General features: G+C 48.4%; 7 protein-coding genes and 2 non-coding genes across 9 annotated transcripts; 4 read left to right on the forward strand and 5 right to left on the reverse strand.

Annotated features, from left to right (window-relative positions):
• Positions 1 to 47: 47 nt before the first annotated feature.
• Positions 48 to 1,344, forward strand: FVEG_10947 (hypothetical protein). The gene is made up of 3 exons (XM_018900110.1): positions 48 to 506; positions 551 to 808; positions 859 to 1,344. Exons 1-3 carry the CDS (start codon positions 174 to 176, stop codon positions 1,111 to 1,113), a joined length of 846 nt encoding a protein of 281 aa, XP_018758327.1. The 5' UTR covers positions 48 to 173; the 3' UTR covers positions 1,114 to 1,344.
• Positions 1,345 to 1,448: 104 nt separating this feature from the next.
• FVEG_16930 lies at positions 1,449 to 1,520 on the reverse strand. The gene has a single exon. It is a non-coding gene; the product is annotated as a tRNA-Arg (tRNA).
• Positions 1,521 to 1,594: 74 nt separating this feature from the next.
• FVEG_10946 (haloacid dehalogenase, type II) lies at positions 1,595 to 2,683 on the reverse strand. The gene has a single exon (XM_018900109.1). It carries the CDS (start codon positions 2,571 to 2,573, stop codon positions 1,854 to 1,856), a length of 720 nt encoding a protein of 239 aa, XP_018758326.1. The 5' UTR covers positions 2,574 to 2,683; the 3' UTR covers positions 1,595 to 1,853.
• A 309-nt stretch (positions 2,684 to 2,992) lies between these two features.
• FVEG_10945 (hypothetical protein) lies at positions 2,993 to 3,987 on the reverse strand (the record flags this gene model as incomplete). The annotated part of the gene is made up of 2 exons (XM_018900108.1): positions 2,993 to 3,849; positions 3,903 to 3,987. The coding sequence occupies 2 exons, from the start codon at positions 3,985 to 3,987 to the stop codon at positions 2,993 to 2,995; spliced, it is 942 nt and encodes a 313-aa protein (XP_018758325.1).
• Positions 3,988 to 4,293: 306 nt separating this feature from the next.
• Positions 4,294 to 4,969, reverse strand: FVEG_16929 (hypothetical protein; the record flags this gene model as incomplete). Its single annotated transcript, XM_018906165.1, has 3 exons — positions 4,294 to 4,490; positions 4,548 to 4,853; positions 4,906 to 4,969. 3 exons carry the CDS (start codon positions 4,967 to 4,969, stop codon positions 4,294 to 4,296), a joined length of 567 nt encoding a protein of 188 aa, XP_018758324.1.
• Positions 4,970 to 6,987: 2,018 nt separating this feature from the next.
• Positions 6,988 to 9,072, forward strand: FVEG_10944 (hypothetical protein). The gene is made up of 2 exons (XM_018900107.1): positions 6,988 to 7,766; positions 7,817 to 9,072. The coding sequence occupies exons 1-2, from the start codon at positions 7,616 to 7,618 to the stop codon at positions 8,974 to 8,976; spliced, it is 1,311 nt and encodes a 436-aa protein (XP_018758323.1). The 5' UTR covers positions 6,988 to 7,615; the 3' UTR covers positions 8,977 to 9,072.
• Positions 8,965 to 11,092, reverse strand: FVEG_10943 (hypothetical protein). Its single transcript, XM_018900106.1, has 2 exons — positions 9,211 to 11,092; positions 8,965 to 9,111 (listed from the first exon to the last, which is right to left on the reverse strand). Exon 1 carries the CDS (start codon positions 10,767 to 10,769, stop codon positions 9,267 to 9,269), a length of 1,503 nt encoding a protein of 500 aa, XP_018758322.1. The 5' UTR covers positions 10,770 to 11,092; the 3' UTR covers positions 8,965 to 9,111; positions 9,211 to 9,266.
• Positions 11,093 to 11,344: 252 nt separating this feature from the next.
• On the forward strand, positions 11,345 to 11,428 carry FVEG_16928. Its single transcript has one exon. It is a non-coding gene; the product is annotated as a tRNA-Tyr (tRNA).
• A 184-nt stretch (positions 11,429 to 11,612) lies between these two features.
• Positions 11,613 to 14,946, forward strand: FVEG_10942 (hypothetical protein). Its single transcript, XM_018900105.1, has 4 exons — positions 11,613 to 12,025; positions 12,075 to 12,428; positions 12,615 to 12,955; positions 13,014 to 14,946. Exons 1-4 carry the CDS (start codon positions 11,670 to 11,672, stop codon positions 14,873 to 14,875), a joined length of 2,913 nt encoding a protein of 970 aa, XP_018758321.1. The 5' UTR covers positions 11,613 to 11,669; the 3' UTR covers positions 14,876 to 14,946.
• The last annotated feature ends 105 nt before the right edge of the window (positions 14,947 to 15,051 follow it).

Below are 15,051 nucleotides of genomic sequence, written 5' to 3' on the forward strand. Positions count from 1 at the left end.
CTACACTGATGCGGGGTGACCATTCGGGTTGATGACAATGCGTTAAGTCCGAACTCATGATATAAAAGACCAATCCTATGAAACCTGCTTCATAACCTTTGTTCAACTACAAAAATCACCTGCTTCGAAGCCTTGGTTGTTCACGACCCAAACCATCGTCTAATACAGCAAAAATGTCTCCAACCGACGTTTTCAGCCCAGGCTCTACTGCATTGATCACTGGAGCTGGCTCAGGCATCGGTCTGGCGATTGCGAAAATATGTCGTAGTAAGGGCATGCGCATATTGCTCGTTGATAATAACGAAGAAGCTCTGGAGGCTCTGACGAAGACGCACTTCTCCAATGACTCTGACGTCGTTACCTCCAAGGTTGATGTCTCATCGACCTCGGACTGGCAGGCGCTGAAGAAGCTCGCCTTGGACAAGTTTGGCAGTATTGAGTTCCTCGTCTTGAACGCTGGTCGAGGTTTGAGGGGCACCTGGGGAGACGATGATTACTTCAGAGATGTACGTTGGAAACTGATATGGTGCGACAAATGCTAACAGACAAGACCCTCGAAACCAATTTATTCGGTGTCATTCACGGTATAAACACATTTCTCTCCGTGGTCCAAGACGCCGCCAAGTCAAAGCCAACGAGCATCGTCATCACTGGTAGCAAGCAGGGTATTACCAACCCACCTGGGAATCCAGCATACAACGCCTCCAAAGCTGCGGTCAAGACTCTTGCTGAACATTTAAGCTGGGATCTGAAGGACGCAAGCACCAGCGTGCATCTGCTTGTGCCCGGATGGACTTACACTGGTCTGGTAAGAAGCCGCTGCCCCACTTAGAGTAACTGACTGACAATACTTAACAGACGAGGGCAACGCCCGCTGGTGTGAAGCCAGCTGGAGCCTGGACAGCGGAACAAGTGGCAGATTATTTGTGTGAGAAGATGGGGAAGAACGAGTTCTACATCATCTGCCCTGACAACGATGTTACAGAAGAGCAGGACAAGAAGCGTATCACTTGGGCTGCAGGTGATGTTGTTCAGAGACGGCCGCCTCTGTCTCGATGGCGTGAGGAGTGGAAGCAGGAAGCAGAAGAAACCATGGCCAAGATGGATCTCTGAGACCATGGGGCTCGAAGTGGTGACCAATTCGCCAAGATGTGATATCCCTCATCATCAGTGACAGTTGAATGAGCTATGTTGTGCCTAGTTTGAATCAATTGAGTGTTCAATCGACGAAGTCCTGGTGCAGTCCAACATGAGTCTACGATGCAATATCAACCGGCAGATCATCTTCCAATCCTACATCATAGACAACAATGACTCATGCGGATGCCAGCAAAGGGTAGCCCCACAATCCAGAGGCCCTGATAAACGATGCCGTAGAGTGTTGTGAATCAGGCAAAAAGTCAAAAAGTTCACCAAACACATCCTGACGACCCAACCACCAAAAGGTTCGATACACCAGGGACTCGAACCCTGAGCCTTAGTCTTAGGAGGACTACGCGCTACCATTGCGCCAGCGCACCGGAGCTATTTTTAGAGGTATTCGTGTCGTATTTGCGAATATGTTGGTGTTGTGATTGGAGTTTTAGGTTGCGCCACCACGCCAAACTTTGACCTCAAATTGGAGTTTTTAAGAAATAGGCTGCTTGTCACTGGTCAGTTTTAGTTATTCTGTACTCCTAAATCAATTCTCTGTTTATCTGATGTCGAATGTCATGCGTGCTGCGCATGCTGTCGAACTCCACTGTGGACCAAGCGAGGTAGAAGTGGCGTGGAGCCTTCAGCAAAGCATTGATCAAACTGAGAAGGCCAATGAAGCAGCTGAGATTTGCCAACGTGCCAACGCCAGTGTGTCCTCAAGATTGCATTTTCTTAATTATGGCAGGCAACTCCTCCATCCCCTCCAGATAAGCACCAAACTCTCCCTTCACCTTGTCCATATCCTCATCAACATCATCAGTCCAACGATGAATGTAGATCGTCTTGATTCCAACATTTTGAGCTCCTCTCAAATCATATGCGTGAGCCGCAACCAACACAACTTCTTCAGGCTTGAGCTTGACGAGTCGCAGCGCCTTGTTGTACGCCTCGGGATCTGGCTTGTACGTCCCCAACAGTTGGCTGGAGAAGAGCATGTTGAAATTGAGCCCAGCGAAGCGAGTTAGGTCAAGCTGCAGGCGTGTTGTGCCATTGGCATGAACAAAGACTTCCAGACCAAGATCTTCTCGGATGGACCGAATTGCCTTTCCAACTTCTGGCCAAGCTGGCTGAGAATGCCAGGCAGTAATCAATTGTTCTTTCATCGGCGCATCAAAAAGCTGCTTGTACTCTGGTGAATCTTCCAGTACGTTGTCGAGTACGCGAAGGAGAGTGTCATCTATGTCTTCGGGCTCAAGCTTTTGGGCAAGGCGTTCGCTGTTGGCGATGAAGTAACGTCGCCGCCATTCAAGAGCGAGTTTAGAGGCTGAGGTTTCGGGAATAGCGGGGGGCAGAGCCTGCACGACACTACTGTGCCAATCGAGGCATGTTCCCATGAAGTCAAAGAAGACTGCTTTTATTTTCGTTGGTTGCGACATGGTGCTGAAGCTTTTCTATTTATTGCAAGATTGCCAAGGTAATTGGAGAGAACTTAGCATATAAATGTTGGAGAGAACTTAGCATATAAATGTTGGAAGTGCGGCGCATGATTGCTGGAGATGAGCGTTTATGATATGACGTGATTAGAAATCATTAAAATAAACGACCTGCTTATTTCGCTCACGGCCGTACGCCCTTTAGATGATTGGTTGCATCATAAATTGTGGTCTATGAGTCAGCTCAAGACTAGATAGGATAGCATCAAGGATTTGGAGCAGCATCATAATTGTCAATAAATCGAGGCCTCAATGGAATTTGACTCATGGGTCTATCAGTTGACATAAACTTGAGGTGAAGCAATTGTTCATTCACATATTTATTATTCGAGCTTAGCTACACCACCATGTTAGAAATAAGGTCATCCACTTGCAAGAACTGGAGGTAGAGACAGCTGGTGATTCTTGATGATAACATCCCATAGCGCCGACAGCTCCCCGCTTGGAAGTTTGTCATCTTCCTTGATCCTTCGAATATCATGAAAGAAATTACCACCATCGGCTCTTAGAGTTCTCGGTATCGTCTCCATGTCAGGGAAGTTGAAGAAGGCCACGATGGACACTTTGACTTCATTCCCACTGATATCAACATCATGAAAAGTCGGGATGAACTCATTGGCCCACCGGTAGAGCGTTGAGCCACCCATCATGATGGTGCCTTTATGTCCGGGAAAGCGCACGGTTCCATCGAGGTCATAGACCCGAAGTCCTGGCCCGTTTGTGATGAGGGCAGATAGAAGATTGCCATCTGGATGAAGACCAATGCCACCGGGAGCACCAGCATGAGGCGTGTACTTGATAGCACGATAGCGAACTGTACATCGCTGCACCAATGCAAGGCCAATACCAACAGCCATACTAGTCGTTACCAAAGCACTGTCGAGCGCAGACTTCAGACAATGTGCCGATGCTCGAGTCCGGGCATCATGTAACGCTTGGAGACCCGTGAGGCCATCTTTGAGATCACCATCAAATTTGGCAATGTCGGTCTCAGAGTCCAAGAAAGGATGGCCGATGCCCTGACTGGCAAACCAGCAGGACTTGCGCCATACCACTTTCTTGTCAGTGCCCTCATAGGAGAGCGAGTGGTCAAGATCGCTGAGGTACGAGCCAAGGTCTTGCATTGCTTGCTCAATGCGTTGTTCTTCTTGGCTTCCCCAAGGGACTACATATTCTTTGCCCGCCTTAAAAGCAGTTTGAATGGCATGGCTTTCTTTTGCTGGATTGACATCAGCGTTTTGAACCTCAGTCAGAAATCTGTGCACCACCTACACATTGCTCCTGCTTGAGAAGTTATTGGCTGATCGAGGCTCGCGTGATGGCTAGAGCCGGGTGTCATGGAACTGAGCATAGACATGGTGATGGTGGGTGTGATTGAGGGAAGCTGGCATGTCCATCAGCATCCGGCAGATAATTGTTTATTTAATCCTGCCAGGCCATGCTCGCCCCAGTCTGGCATCACCCCGCCAATTTTCATTACCGTCTTCATCCTAATGCGTGTCTCACTGCATTCGTCTATCCGCTCCATACACTTTCGGCACAACGTCACACCGCGACGATCGAGAAACTAAGCTGAACTGCCGGTTTCCCCGAATCACAAATGTCATTGTACAGCTACATACGTGTCTACTCTGTGCACCGCGAACCCCGCGTTCGTCGTTTCTTACTTTGCGGCCTCGGCGATCTCTTTGAGTACTACGTCGATGCTGTCCATCGTCAGTAACCGTATGTGTACATCCCTGCTTTTGAAGAGTTCTGCCAGCGTTGGGCAGTATGTTTCCAAGCTCTCTGCTAATTGTGCTCTGGATAATGCCTGTCCATCATCTGGTAATCCGTATTGAAGGAGCCAAACTTGTTTGTCTGGAGGGTCATTTGTCAGCGTTGAACAGTCTAAGATTGTTTCTCTCTTGCGCTCACCGCTTCTAAGACTCATCTCCCATTCCCATCGATGAATATCATCTGGATTCGTAAACCTGTCCCAGTCGCCCGGGGCAGCGAGAATAATGATTTGAGACACGGACAAGAATGTGTTGGAAATCCTCTTGGTCACCTCTCCAGCTTCCGTGCTTCTCGTCATCTGGTGTTGGTCAAGCCATATGCGACGGCTCTTCTTTTCGATCATCTCGGCAACCAAACGTGCCATCACTCGACCCCTCTCGTAAAGTTCTGGCGACAACCATCGGTAGAAAATGATGTAGTCATATGCGTAGGTTCTTTCAACGCCTGCTCGTTTTATCAGTCGGGGATCTAAGTCGTGGCCGGCAATTGAACTCACTCAGGCAGTTCTTAGACAAGGGGAAATGAGCCTCCACGGCAACAGCCGGCTTGATGGTCAACATTTTCACCTTGTGTTGTCCTTGACTCCAAAATGAGTAGCTTTCAGTGCGTGCATCAACAATTATAAACGCAAATTCGATCCCATGGAGATTGAGACACAAACAGACGTGTAATCTTCTTGTCTGTCTTAAGTTTCAAGTTCTCATTTTCAATGTCTCTTTTCTTATACCGTTGCCCTACATCAACGTACACAGTACATATGCCGGAACCAAGAAACTTGACAGCCGGCACATGCACTGACTTCAGCAACCTCAAGGTCACAGATCATTGCTTGTTCTGTGACATCATTCCAGTTCCCGTTTTCCCCATCCAATCCAGCAACGAAAATTCAGAGTGCGGGATGATTATGTCTCAGCCGCACACGATCTTTTACCGCTTCTAGGTTGTTGTCTTACGCTGTACGCCAGCCACTTTCAGGTGGACGGGCCAACCCGTGCATTAGTGTATGCAGAACGCCATACAATAGGTAACGCGTAGTGAACTGAGTTCGCTTTGTGGAAGGCGGATCACGGAAGCTGAGTCATCTGCAAACTGTATCTGAGCGTTTTGCGGTGTAGGGTTTAGACAGACAAGATGGACCGAGATGACCCGTCCATCGATCTCGGAGCTTCAGCTTTTGTGGGGCAATGATCCAACGATTTGCAGTTTGGCAGAACCAGGACCCAGGTTCAAAACACCATCTTGCTACTGCAGTTCTGAACATCACATTTATGTAAGAGTTAACAGAGCGTTTTATATTTGTTCACTTCGTCTATCCGGGAATGTAGCGGCGCGGAATCACTGAGAGATATAGGCATTTGTAGTTGTTTTCATCGCGGCATGCTTCAGGGTAGCATCTCATTCCTGGCCATGATTTTCACGGACAGCTGATGATCGTACAGAGTGAGTCGATGATGTGACTGTTACGAATGGCATAGTATCAATTAAACACGTTTATCATAAATGATGGTGGAAACTGGCTGGAAAGAAAATTTCTGTGACACTGATGAAGGGATTCGCTACGGACGTTCTTCCTCAGACAGTTAACTTACGCTGGTCAGCCATATCGGAAGAAATGTCTTTCCGGGAATCATCATTGAATGATTTGACTTGAGCCATATTGATATGTCCAAGTCATGCAGCTTCACCGCCCAGTCAATTTGTTGACAAGCTGGGTTCCCCCTTCACAGACAGTGCTTCTCCAATGCCTAGTCGGCTGCTAACCAAGTTCTCAAGTTTAGTAAATTACCATGACCCACGAAAGCGCAAATCTCGAATTATTTTTCGTATTCCCAAACATACAAGAGTGCGTTGTGCTCTAAATTGTTGTTTCCGGTCATGTACAGCCCTTTCGCGACCTTGGGGTTGGTTCTCCTACACAAAACAGCTCCAGCCAGCTCAAGGCCGGGATCAGGTCTCGATGGTCAACACTTCGGCAGTCATTTTGGCCGCCTGCACGGTCACTTGACAACTGAAAAAAGGTTGCGATTGGCAAGGACTCGATGTCTCAAATTACATTCAGTTTTTCCAGACGTCATTAACCTCAATCTTGAGGCCTGGATAAGCGGTGTCTAGTCCGCCATTCATTCACTGTCGCGATATTCCAGATTCAAATGCTGGACTCCGAAGTGAGCTTTTGGCATTTCTCACGGACAGGCGTAGACAGGTGTCGGTGACTGCCAGAGTCTCCTCCTCCCTGCAGACGGGAAACCAGACAAGGGTAAACAACTGCCAAGGAACCGGCAGCTAAGGCTGGTAAAACATCGACACTCGATGCAGACACAGTCTAGTCTTATTTATCCCACTCAAGCACTCACTCACTCATCCATCCCACGAGTCAAACCCCATTACGGAAAGTGGGCGCATGCTCAATTACCGCATTCGGCCTCCAATCATCAGCTGAAGTCAAGTTCCCATGTCTTGAACGAGGCTTAGGTAATGTTGACGCAGAGACGTACGCGTCAGTTGAAGCGATTATTGATCAGAAAATTCACTGATTTCAAGGCTACGCTCCTTTAGAGTTTGCTAGCTCCGCGGGATGACGAAGGTGGTCGGGTCAAAATGCGCGCCCACTTCGCGGCTCGGAGCCGAAATCGATCGGTGCGATGCATCAGATCAGACCTGAAGTGATTGAGTTCGGCAGATGGACATAGACATACCTGATCAACAGGTTCAGTTGCATCTAAACTATGATATTCGTATCAAGATAGTCTATCTCTATTCAAGATAATGCATCATCGATGCCCAATTCACTAAACTAGCAGCATAACTTACAGGCCTCAGAATGCCTCAAACACTCCCTCCCGTCTTTGCCGTTACTTGTTTTCTCTCCCAGCTAAAACGTTAGGCCCATCGCTGTAGATTTCAGAAGAGCGCCACTGTCTATCTCCCTTGCTGGGCCTACGCGCCTGACCACGACGACCTGACACGATGTCGCATGCGTTCCCCTCTTTAACCTCCGTGCGTCGTCCAGGGCTAGACTGATTAGGCATCGTCGAATGGTATTTTTCTTTCCATGCTTCCAGGAATGACGCATCGATGTGACGATGCTTCGTTTCGATGATTATCTTAAAACTGCTGGACCGCCGATATGTCGATCAATTGCTTGGCTGGAACTATCGTGACTCACTTCATTTACCGTCGCCATTGATATCGTCAATTAGGACATCATGATTATGATACGGCATACTGTTGGCTTAGCTCTATTAGCCACTCTTGGCTATGCTACCGATGTCAACAACACCGATCTTGAGCCATTGCGGTTTACCAAGAATGGCACTTTCCAGATCGCCATCTTCTCCGATATGCATTTTGGACAATGTGAGTTCTCTAATCGAGTGGCAAGAATTGCAATTGAATTTCGGTTATAGATGAATCATCAACAGGTCCTGAGCAAGATCGCAATTCCGTTGCAGTGATCAGCAAAGTCCTCGACTACGACAGACCTGATCTTGTCGTCCTCAACGGCGATCTTATCAATGGAGACTCAACGTTTGCTCACAACAGTACACATTACGTTGACATGATTGTTGAGCCAATCGTCAACCGCAGTTTGACCTGGGCATCTACATATGGCAACCATGACCATAACTACAACATCGCTGGCGATGATATTCTCGAGCGCGAACAGCTATTCCCCGGAGCGCGCACGCAGAAGATGGTTAACAAGAAGTTGTCGGGCACAACAAATTACTATCTGCCTGTTTACCCCTCTGACTGCACCGACACCAGCGATTGCAGCCCCAGTCTTATCCTATGGTTCTTCGACAGTCGCGGCGGTAACTATTATCAGGGATCTTATCAACCAAACTGGGTTGACCAGAGTGTTGTTGATTGGTTCAATGAAACAAGCATTGAATTGAACGACAAGTATAACAAAACTCTCCCATCGCTAGCATTCGTTCACGTTCCAGTCAACGCCACGGTTGCACTCCAAACAGAGATTGGAATCCGAAAGAACTACCAGCCAGGCATCAACGAGGATCCTCCAGTGTTCCAGCAAGGAGCAGGATGGTGTGAGAACGCAGACCCCGACGAGACTTGTGATTATGGAGGCCAGGATGTGCCATTTATGGAGGCTTTGGTCACTGTTCCCGGAGTCATTGGTTTGTTTTCCGGTCATGATCACGGAAACACGTGGTGTTATCGCTGGGACAAGAAACTCGAAGGAATGACTGTTGAAGGCAACGGTATCCATCTGTGCTATGGACAGCACTCTGGTTATGGCGGTTACGGCGATTGGATTCGCGGTGCACGGGAGATCGTTGTTACAGAGGATATGTTGGAGAAGGGCGACGTGGAGTCCTATATCCGTCTCGAATCTGGCGACGTGGTCGGGCGGGTGACGTTGAACTCGACCTACAACGATGACTACTATCCTGCTACGCCAAACACCATGACCTATATGTCAGAGGCTTTGAGTGGCAGTGGTAGCGATAGTGAAAGTGCTGCGAAGAGCATTCTGTCAGGGTCTGAACTCATGACGGCTGTTGGGGGATCGTTGATTGCGATTGCTTGGTTGTGCTTTTAATCTTCAAGGCGTTGTTTAGATGAGTCACGACGATATGGATACCCAGGTCTTTTGTATACCATAAAATCAATTCTATAAATATGAAATATGTCCCAATTTCACATGCTGTGTCGTATACTCGTAAATTTCCTGAACCTAGCATCCATGTCAGTTTGGCTTTTGTGTAACCAGAACCATAAACATCGTTTTCGTAGCAGTATTTTACAGTCAAATAGGATCAACATGTAGAGCTACCTTCTGGTTTCGTTCGTCTGCCTAGTATTTCATCTTAACGTAGCTTCTTTCATGCATCACTTTTGATGCTCCTCATCAGAACTTTCAGTCTCGATCGACTGCCGCAACATCTCCACATCCTCTTCATCAATAGACTGCCCTCTTGGGACAGACTCCTCATGATGAGTCTCATGACTATGCAGTCTCATATTGACAAACATGAACCAGAGACCCAAGTCATATATGATTCGTAAGACGCCACCCACCAAAAAAGCAATCCAGAACTTTCCAGATTCAGCGAGTCCTCCGGTCAGCGAAGGACCAGTGGCCATGGCCAGCGTTCGAAGTGTCGAAGTAATTCCCATCACAGCAGTACGCTCTTCAGGCTTGACAACAGCCGCGATGAAGGCTGCTCTGGGTGCTTGATCCATGTTGTTGAGACCCATGCGAATGAAGAGGAGTATAACTGTGAGAACTAAACCACTAGGTAGAGGGAAGAACAGAACTGAGATTGAAGACGGCAGATGAGTAAACACCATGGTGTTGATGAGACCCAGGTGACGAGATAGAGGTCCTGCAAAGACTGTCGAGACGGTTGCCAAGACCTGAGCTGATGAGAAGATGTTTCCGAGGGTAGTCTTGGAAGGTGAAAACTTGTGATCGAGGAAGTAAGTCGTGAGAGACTCAGAAACCATTCCATCAGCAAGTGAATCGATGGTCAGGAGAAACCATAAACGGTACATGACAGACCTGGTACCCGACGAAACGCTTGAAAAGCGACTCGCTGGCTCGGGATGATTGGATGTCATGGACTGTCTTCTCCTACGGGCGTCTTCCTCTTCTTCCATCGATTCGCGCAGAAGTCCTTCAGCTAGTTCATCGGAAGCTTCTGAAGAGTCATCATGATGGGCTTCCGTCTTGTTACTCATGACAAACGCAAACAAGACATTCAGTGCACCCATCAGGATGTACACCCAGAAAGTCGCGTGGTATGCTCTCACGAGATTCCATCCCTCTCGTTCTGTCATATTTTCGACAAATCTTCCTGCCAATGCCGCACCCCCTGCAGCACCAAGACTCGAACTGGTGATGTACCAAGCCAAGACATCAGCTCTCGTTTTCGGAGTCGTGATGTGAGACAGCATGGACTCTTCGATGGCTCGGAACGGACCAAAGTCACTTCCGCTCGCGCTGACCACACCTACGACAGCAGCAAACAGGAGAATCCAGAAATTCTCAAAGACCGAGAATATTGCGCCCGAGACAGCCATCAAAAAGCCACCCGCCACCAATACCCTCCGCCGACCAAGCCCATCGGCCATGAGCGTTACAACCAAGCCGAGCACAACATCACCCAACAGCGTCAAACTCATGAACAAGCCGATCCTAAAATCAGAAAAACCCAGTTCCGAGAAGAATTGGGCTATCGTAAGCGTGACAGCCTTGAATGCAAACATGCGACATGTCCGTGAGAGAATAAGCAGCCAGGCATCTCTACCAGCAGAATACACGGCAGAGATTCCCGACTCGTGGTACAACCAGCCAGCTTTCTGACCAAGCGATGATCGTTGCGTTGCCATTGTGAGGGCTATTGAAGTTGAGAAAGAGAATATGATGGCGTGCTCGAGTCGATATGATATGGATTAATGGTTGCGGGGTGTCGCCGATCGGAGTTATCGGCACCGTGATCGGCGCTGTTTTTCACCGAGTTACTAGTTCTGGCATCATTGTGACCTCGCTTAGATATTCGCATTGGGGAATGAGTCAGTGTCAATAGATGGAAGAGGATTTCCGGATGATGATTCGGAAGTAGTTCGGATATGGAGCGGAAATCGAATGGTGATGAGGACGTTGCAGTGCTATTGATGTGAAAACCTTGTTAGCGACAAGGTTAGTTCGGTGAGGCTCTATTCAGAAGGTCAATTGCGCATGGATCAATGAGACTAGCATAAGGATGGCCAGTAAGAGTCACGGCATTGTATAGCTGACTATAGTATGACAATATCAATGCGGAATGGGACCTAACAGACTGAAGCTATTGCAACATGACGATGATGAATGGTCAGAATGCTCAGTTAGACTTGGTGCATCTTCAGATTCTGGGAACGTTGTGGCCTGCGATTACGAGTTGTCTAATCAAGAATCCAGACCTTCTCCCCGAATAGCTCAGCTGGAAGAGCGTTCGGCTGTAACTGATATTGCCACCGAAAGGTCACTTGTTCGATCCAGGTTTCGGGGATTCGTTTTTTTGCCTTTATTCATTTCTCCACGGCGATGCATGCTGCTCATCTTTTTTTATCCCTGCCACTTATTTTACTTGCCCAGTTTTATTCAACTCTAAAGCCGACCTTTGAGGTGCTCGTAACGGTCTCATTGTAGGGAGCCAAAGCGCTGAAGTTAAGTGCACTTCATCACTGAATTACTGACCCCGCGATGCCTGAGTGCCCCTCAGGAACTTTTTATCGCCCATCATCTCAACAATGACTTCATCCTCAGAATTACCTGCTTGGTACTATCGCGTTTCTGAGGTAGTCAAAAGGAGAAATGGCGTCACACTCTGGGACTTTGATGAAGATATCTCCGACCTTGATGAGACCAACCCAGACGAAACTATAGCGTACCATGGGCCTGATGCAGCAGAATACCATCTTATGAGAGGGAAGAGGGAGGAACGCAAAAGAGAGCTTTTCCAGCGCAAAGAGACTATCAGAAAGCTCCGGGAAGATGTAAGAGAGGAAGAGAAAAATAAGATCGACCAAGTGCGTGCAGCATATGAAGCCTTGGAGATTTCCATGTCCAGAAGCGAATCTTCTCAACTAGGTCCAATCGACAGCCAGTTCGAGCTCTACTGTATGGACTACTTTGACAGTTTTTTATGATCCCAGTCCGCACAGTTACCAGAGGAGATACATCAGGTTCGAGTACGAGGATAGAGGCGAGGCGCACAGCGATAATCTCACCAGTCGGTTCTGGCTCAATCCCAAGGTCGACTTTGAACTTGTCCCATTCAAAGCCCCGGAATGTCCAAGCTTCAAACATCATGAGATCTACACCACCGATGGAAGATTCTTTATGAGTCTGCAATTCATCGACAAGGATCATTTGATCCTCAGAGCAAGCCGAGATCTTATCTTCGGGGCGACTCCGCAGGGTTCACCTGGCCTTGAAACGTTCATATTCATGGGTGTCCACAATGATTGGGGGAAGCAACTTCAGGTGTTTGCAAGAATGTTGCACCCGTGAGAAAAGCTTCCATGGGTCAAGGGGCTTTGCGCCTGACGTACGTTGTGAGAGCAGGCCGGCCGGCTAAAAGTTGCCGAGCTTCGCCTCACTCGTCCTTTCAGCGCTCAATTTCTCGTCTCGCAAAGGCGACAAAATAACTTGCAATCGTTGACGAATATGACGACTCTAACCTCTCCATCCAGTGCTCTTGCACCGCCAACGAGATTTCTCTCGGTGCAAGATGAAACCCTGTGTGAATTTTGTCGCGGTGATGAGCTCATTCAGCGATTCCGCACCAGAGCTCTCTCAGATCTCACTGAATCCTCGCATTACTGCAAACTTTGTGCAATGTGGCTCAGGGCCCTAGATCATTCTCGTCAACGCTTGAAAGTTCGTGGCCAAGTTGCCATACTGAGACAGCATCCATTAGAGCAAGACATTGGCGATGTGGCGCTTGTATTTCTGAGTTCTTCAACGCGGCCACTAATTCTATGGCCGCACATTAATAATGCGTGGGCGACTCTCGATACGATCAATACCGATGGTTAGTTTAGGCTTGGACGGCCAGTGTGAGAAACACCGGAGCTGACTGGTGAGTATAGGTGCGAAAGACATTAACTTAAAGCCGTTGCCTAGATCTGATCAGGCCGACGCTACTTGGAAGTCGGTCAGAGAATGGCTTGATCGGTGCAAGAAATATCACAAAGATTGCAAACTTCAGAGGACACCCACCTGGAAGCCAACTCGACTGCTCTACGTCTGTAACACACAGGCCGCGCGTCAAGTCCGCCTAATTGAGAGTCAGGAATTTCCCGACGGCGCTGAGTATCTGACCCTGAGCCATCGTCTGGGTGTAGGAAACACTCTTCAGCTTACTCGCGGCAACATCGAAGCCTTCAAGTCCTCGATTCCTGTTGATGAGCTCTCTCGCGTCTTCGTCGATGCATGTAACACCACCAAAAGGCTGAGTCACGAATACCTCTGGATCGACGCGCTCTGTATAATCCAAGACGACCCCGCAGATTGGCAACACGAGGTTGGCTGTATAGCTTCCATCTACGGGAACTCATGGCTCAATCTCTCGGCTGACGGAGATGATGCGGCTGGCCAAGGGCTCTTCTGTCCTTCCAACAAGCGAGCCGGCCATCCATGGTACCCAGTATACATATATCGTGAATGGGGTCATGGATCGCCTCGCGATTATTGCGTATCCGAGTATCACAACTGGTGGGAACGCATCTCAGACTCGGAGTTAAATCGAGGAGCGTGGGCTCTTCAGGAGCGTGTTTTATCGCCAAGAGTACTGCATCTTGGACTTGAGCAACTTGCTCTCGAGTGTTGCTCAAACGCAGTGTGCGAAAGACTGCCATATGGTGATCCGACAATAAGAGAGGATACCGCCGTACTGACTTCACTGAAACGGTTTATTCTGGACGCGCGAAATAGAAATATGCCTTGTTCAACTCCTGAGAATGCTTTCCGAAACTGGAATCAAATAGTTCAAGCTTACTCTCAGGGACAGCTCGCGATTGCAACTGACAGGCTTGTTGCGTTATCAGGCCTTGTTGATGTGCTGTACCCGGTCTTTCAGCAGATGGTGGAGCCAGAAGACGAAGTCGAAGATCGCCATGGTAGAGGGAGTACACAAACTGAGGCGGATTCTTTGTGTCACAGCTCGACAGGGCTTTTTCTCGCTGGGCTATGGCGGCCCTATGCCGAGAGACAACTGGTATGGCGAGCGATGTCTCGCGATCATCCATTTACATATGATGGCAACGCACTTTCAGTGCCTGGGAAGCGCTACGACGAGTACATTGCTCCAACATGGTCGTGGTGCTCTGTCAAGGATGCTGCCATCGAACCACAGGAGGTAAGGTCGGGTAACATCTACTTCACCAAAGTCATCGACACAAATATCATCCCTGACAGGAAGCTCAATCCAGCAACACCTTTGAGTAGCTTGAGATACTGCTCTTCACCCGGTTCATTTCTCCGTCTGCGGTGTTCTTACCTACCTATCGTGGAGTTGAGGCCGGTAAGCGGCATGAAACTTATGAACTTCAGAGCTGCGACCCATGAGAGTGGCCGGGGTGAGGAAGCTATTGATGTTCGAAGTAAAAACTACTGGGATGTGGAGTTTAGTCAAGAGGCTATAGACTGCAAGTCGCCCATTGCGGTCCCCATCTTTGCCAGGACGGACTTCGCCAACTCTGTATACTGCCTCGCTCTAGACGAAAGGCGGGGTGAGAAAGAAAACATATGGTATATACGACTCGGAGCTTTCGTGATCACTTATCCTGAGGATGTACTGAGGTTATGGGAGGGAATTGGGGAATTTGATAAGCATATGCCGGAGGAGTGCGCAAGGCATGATGGGCTGTATAGATTTAAGGAACTGAAGTGGGACAAGTGTACGTATGTGAAGATGGATGAGGTCTTGCAACGGATTGTTGAGATCAGGTAGCTTGGCTTGTGTTCATTTCACGATACTAAAGCTACGTCAAAGGGCTCAGACATATCCAATCCACCATACGACAGAGATTCGGGTTTGGAAGCTGATGATGAATGGCTAGATATATAGGTCGAAATATGAGAAGATGGAAGACCATTTTGCGTATGCGCCTGGCGGCCACTTCAGAA

This window comes from Fusarium verticillioides, chromosome 11 (genome assembly GCF_000149555.1).
Source record: "Fusarium verticillioides 7600 chromosome 11, whole genome shotgun sequence".
Lineage (NCBI taxonomy): Eukaryota > Fungi > Ascomycota > Sordariomycetes > Hypocreales > Nectriaceae > Fusarium > Fusarium verticillioides.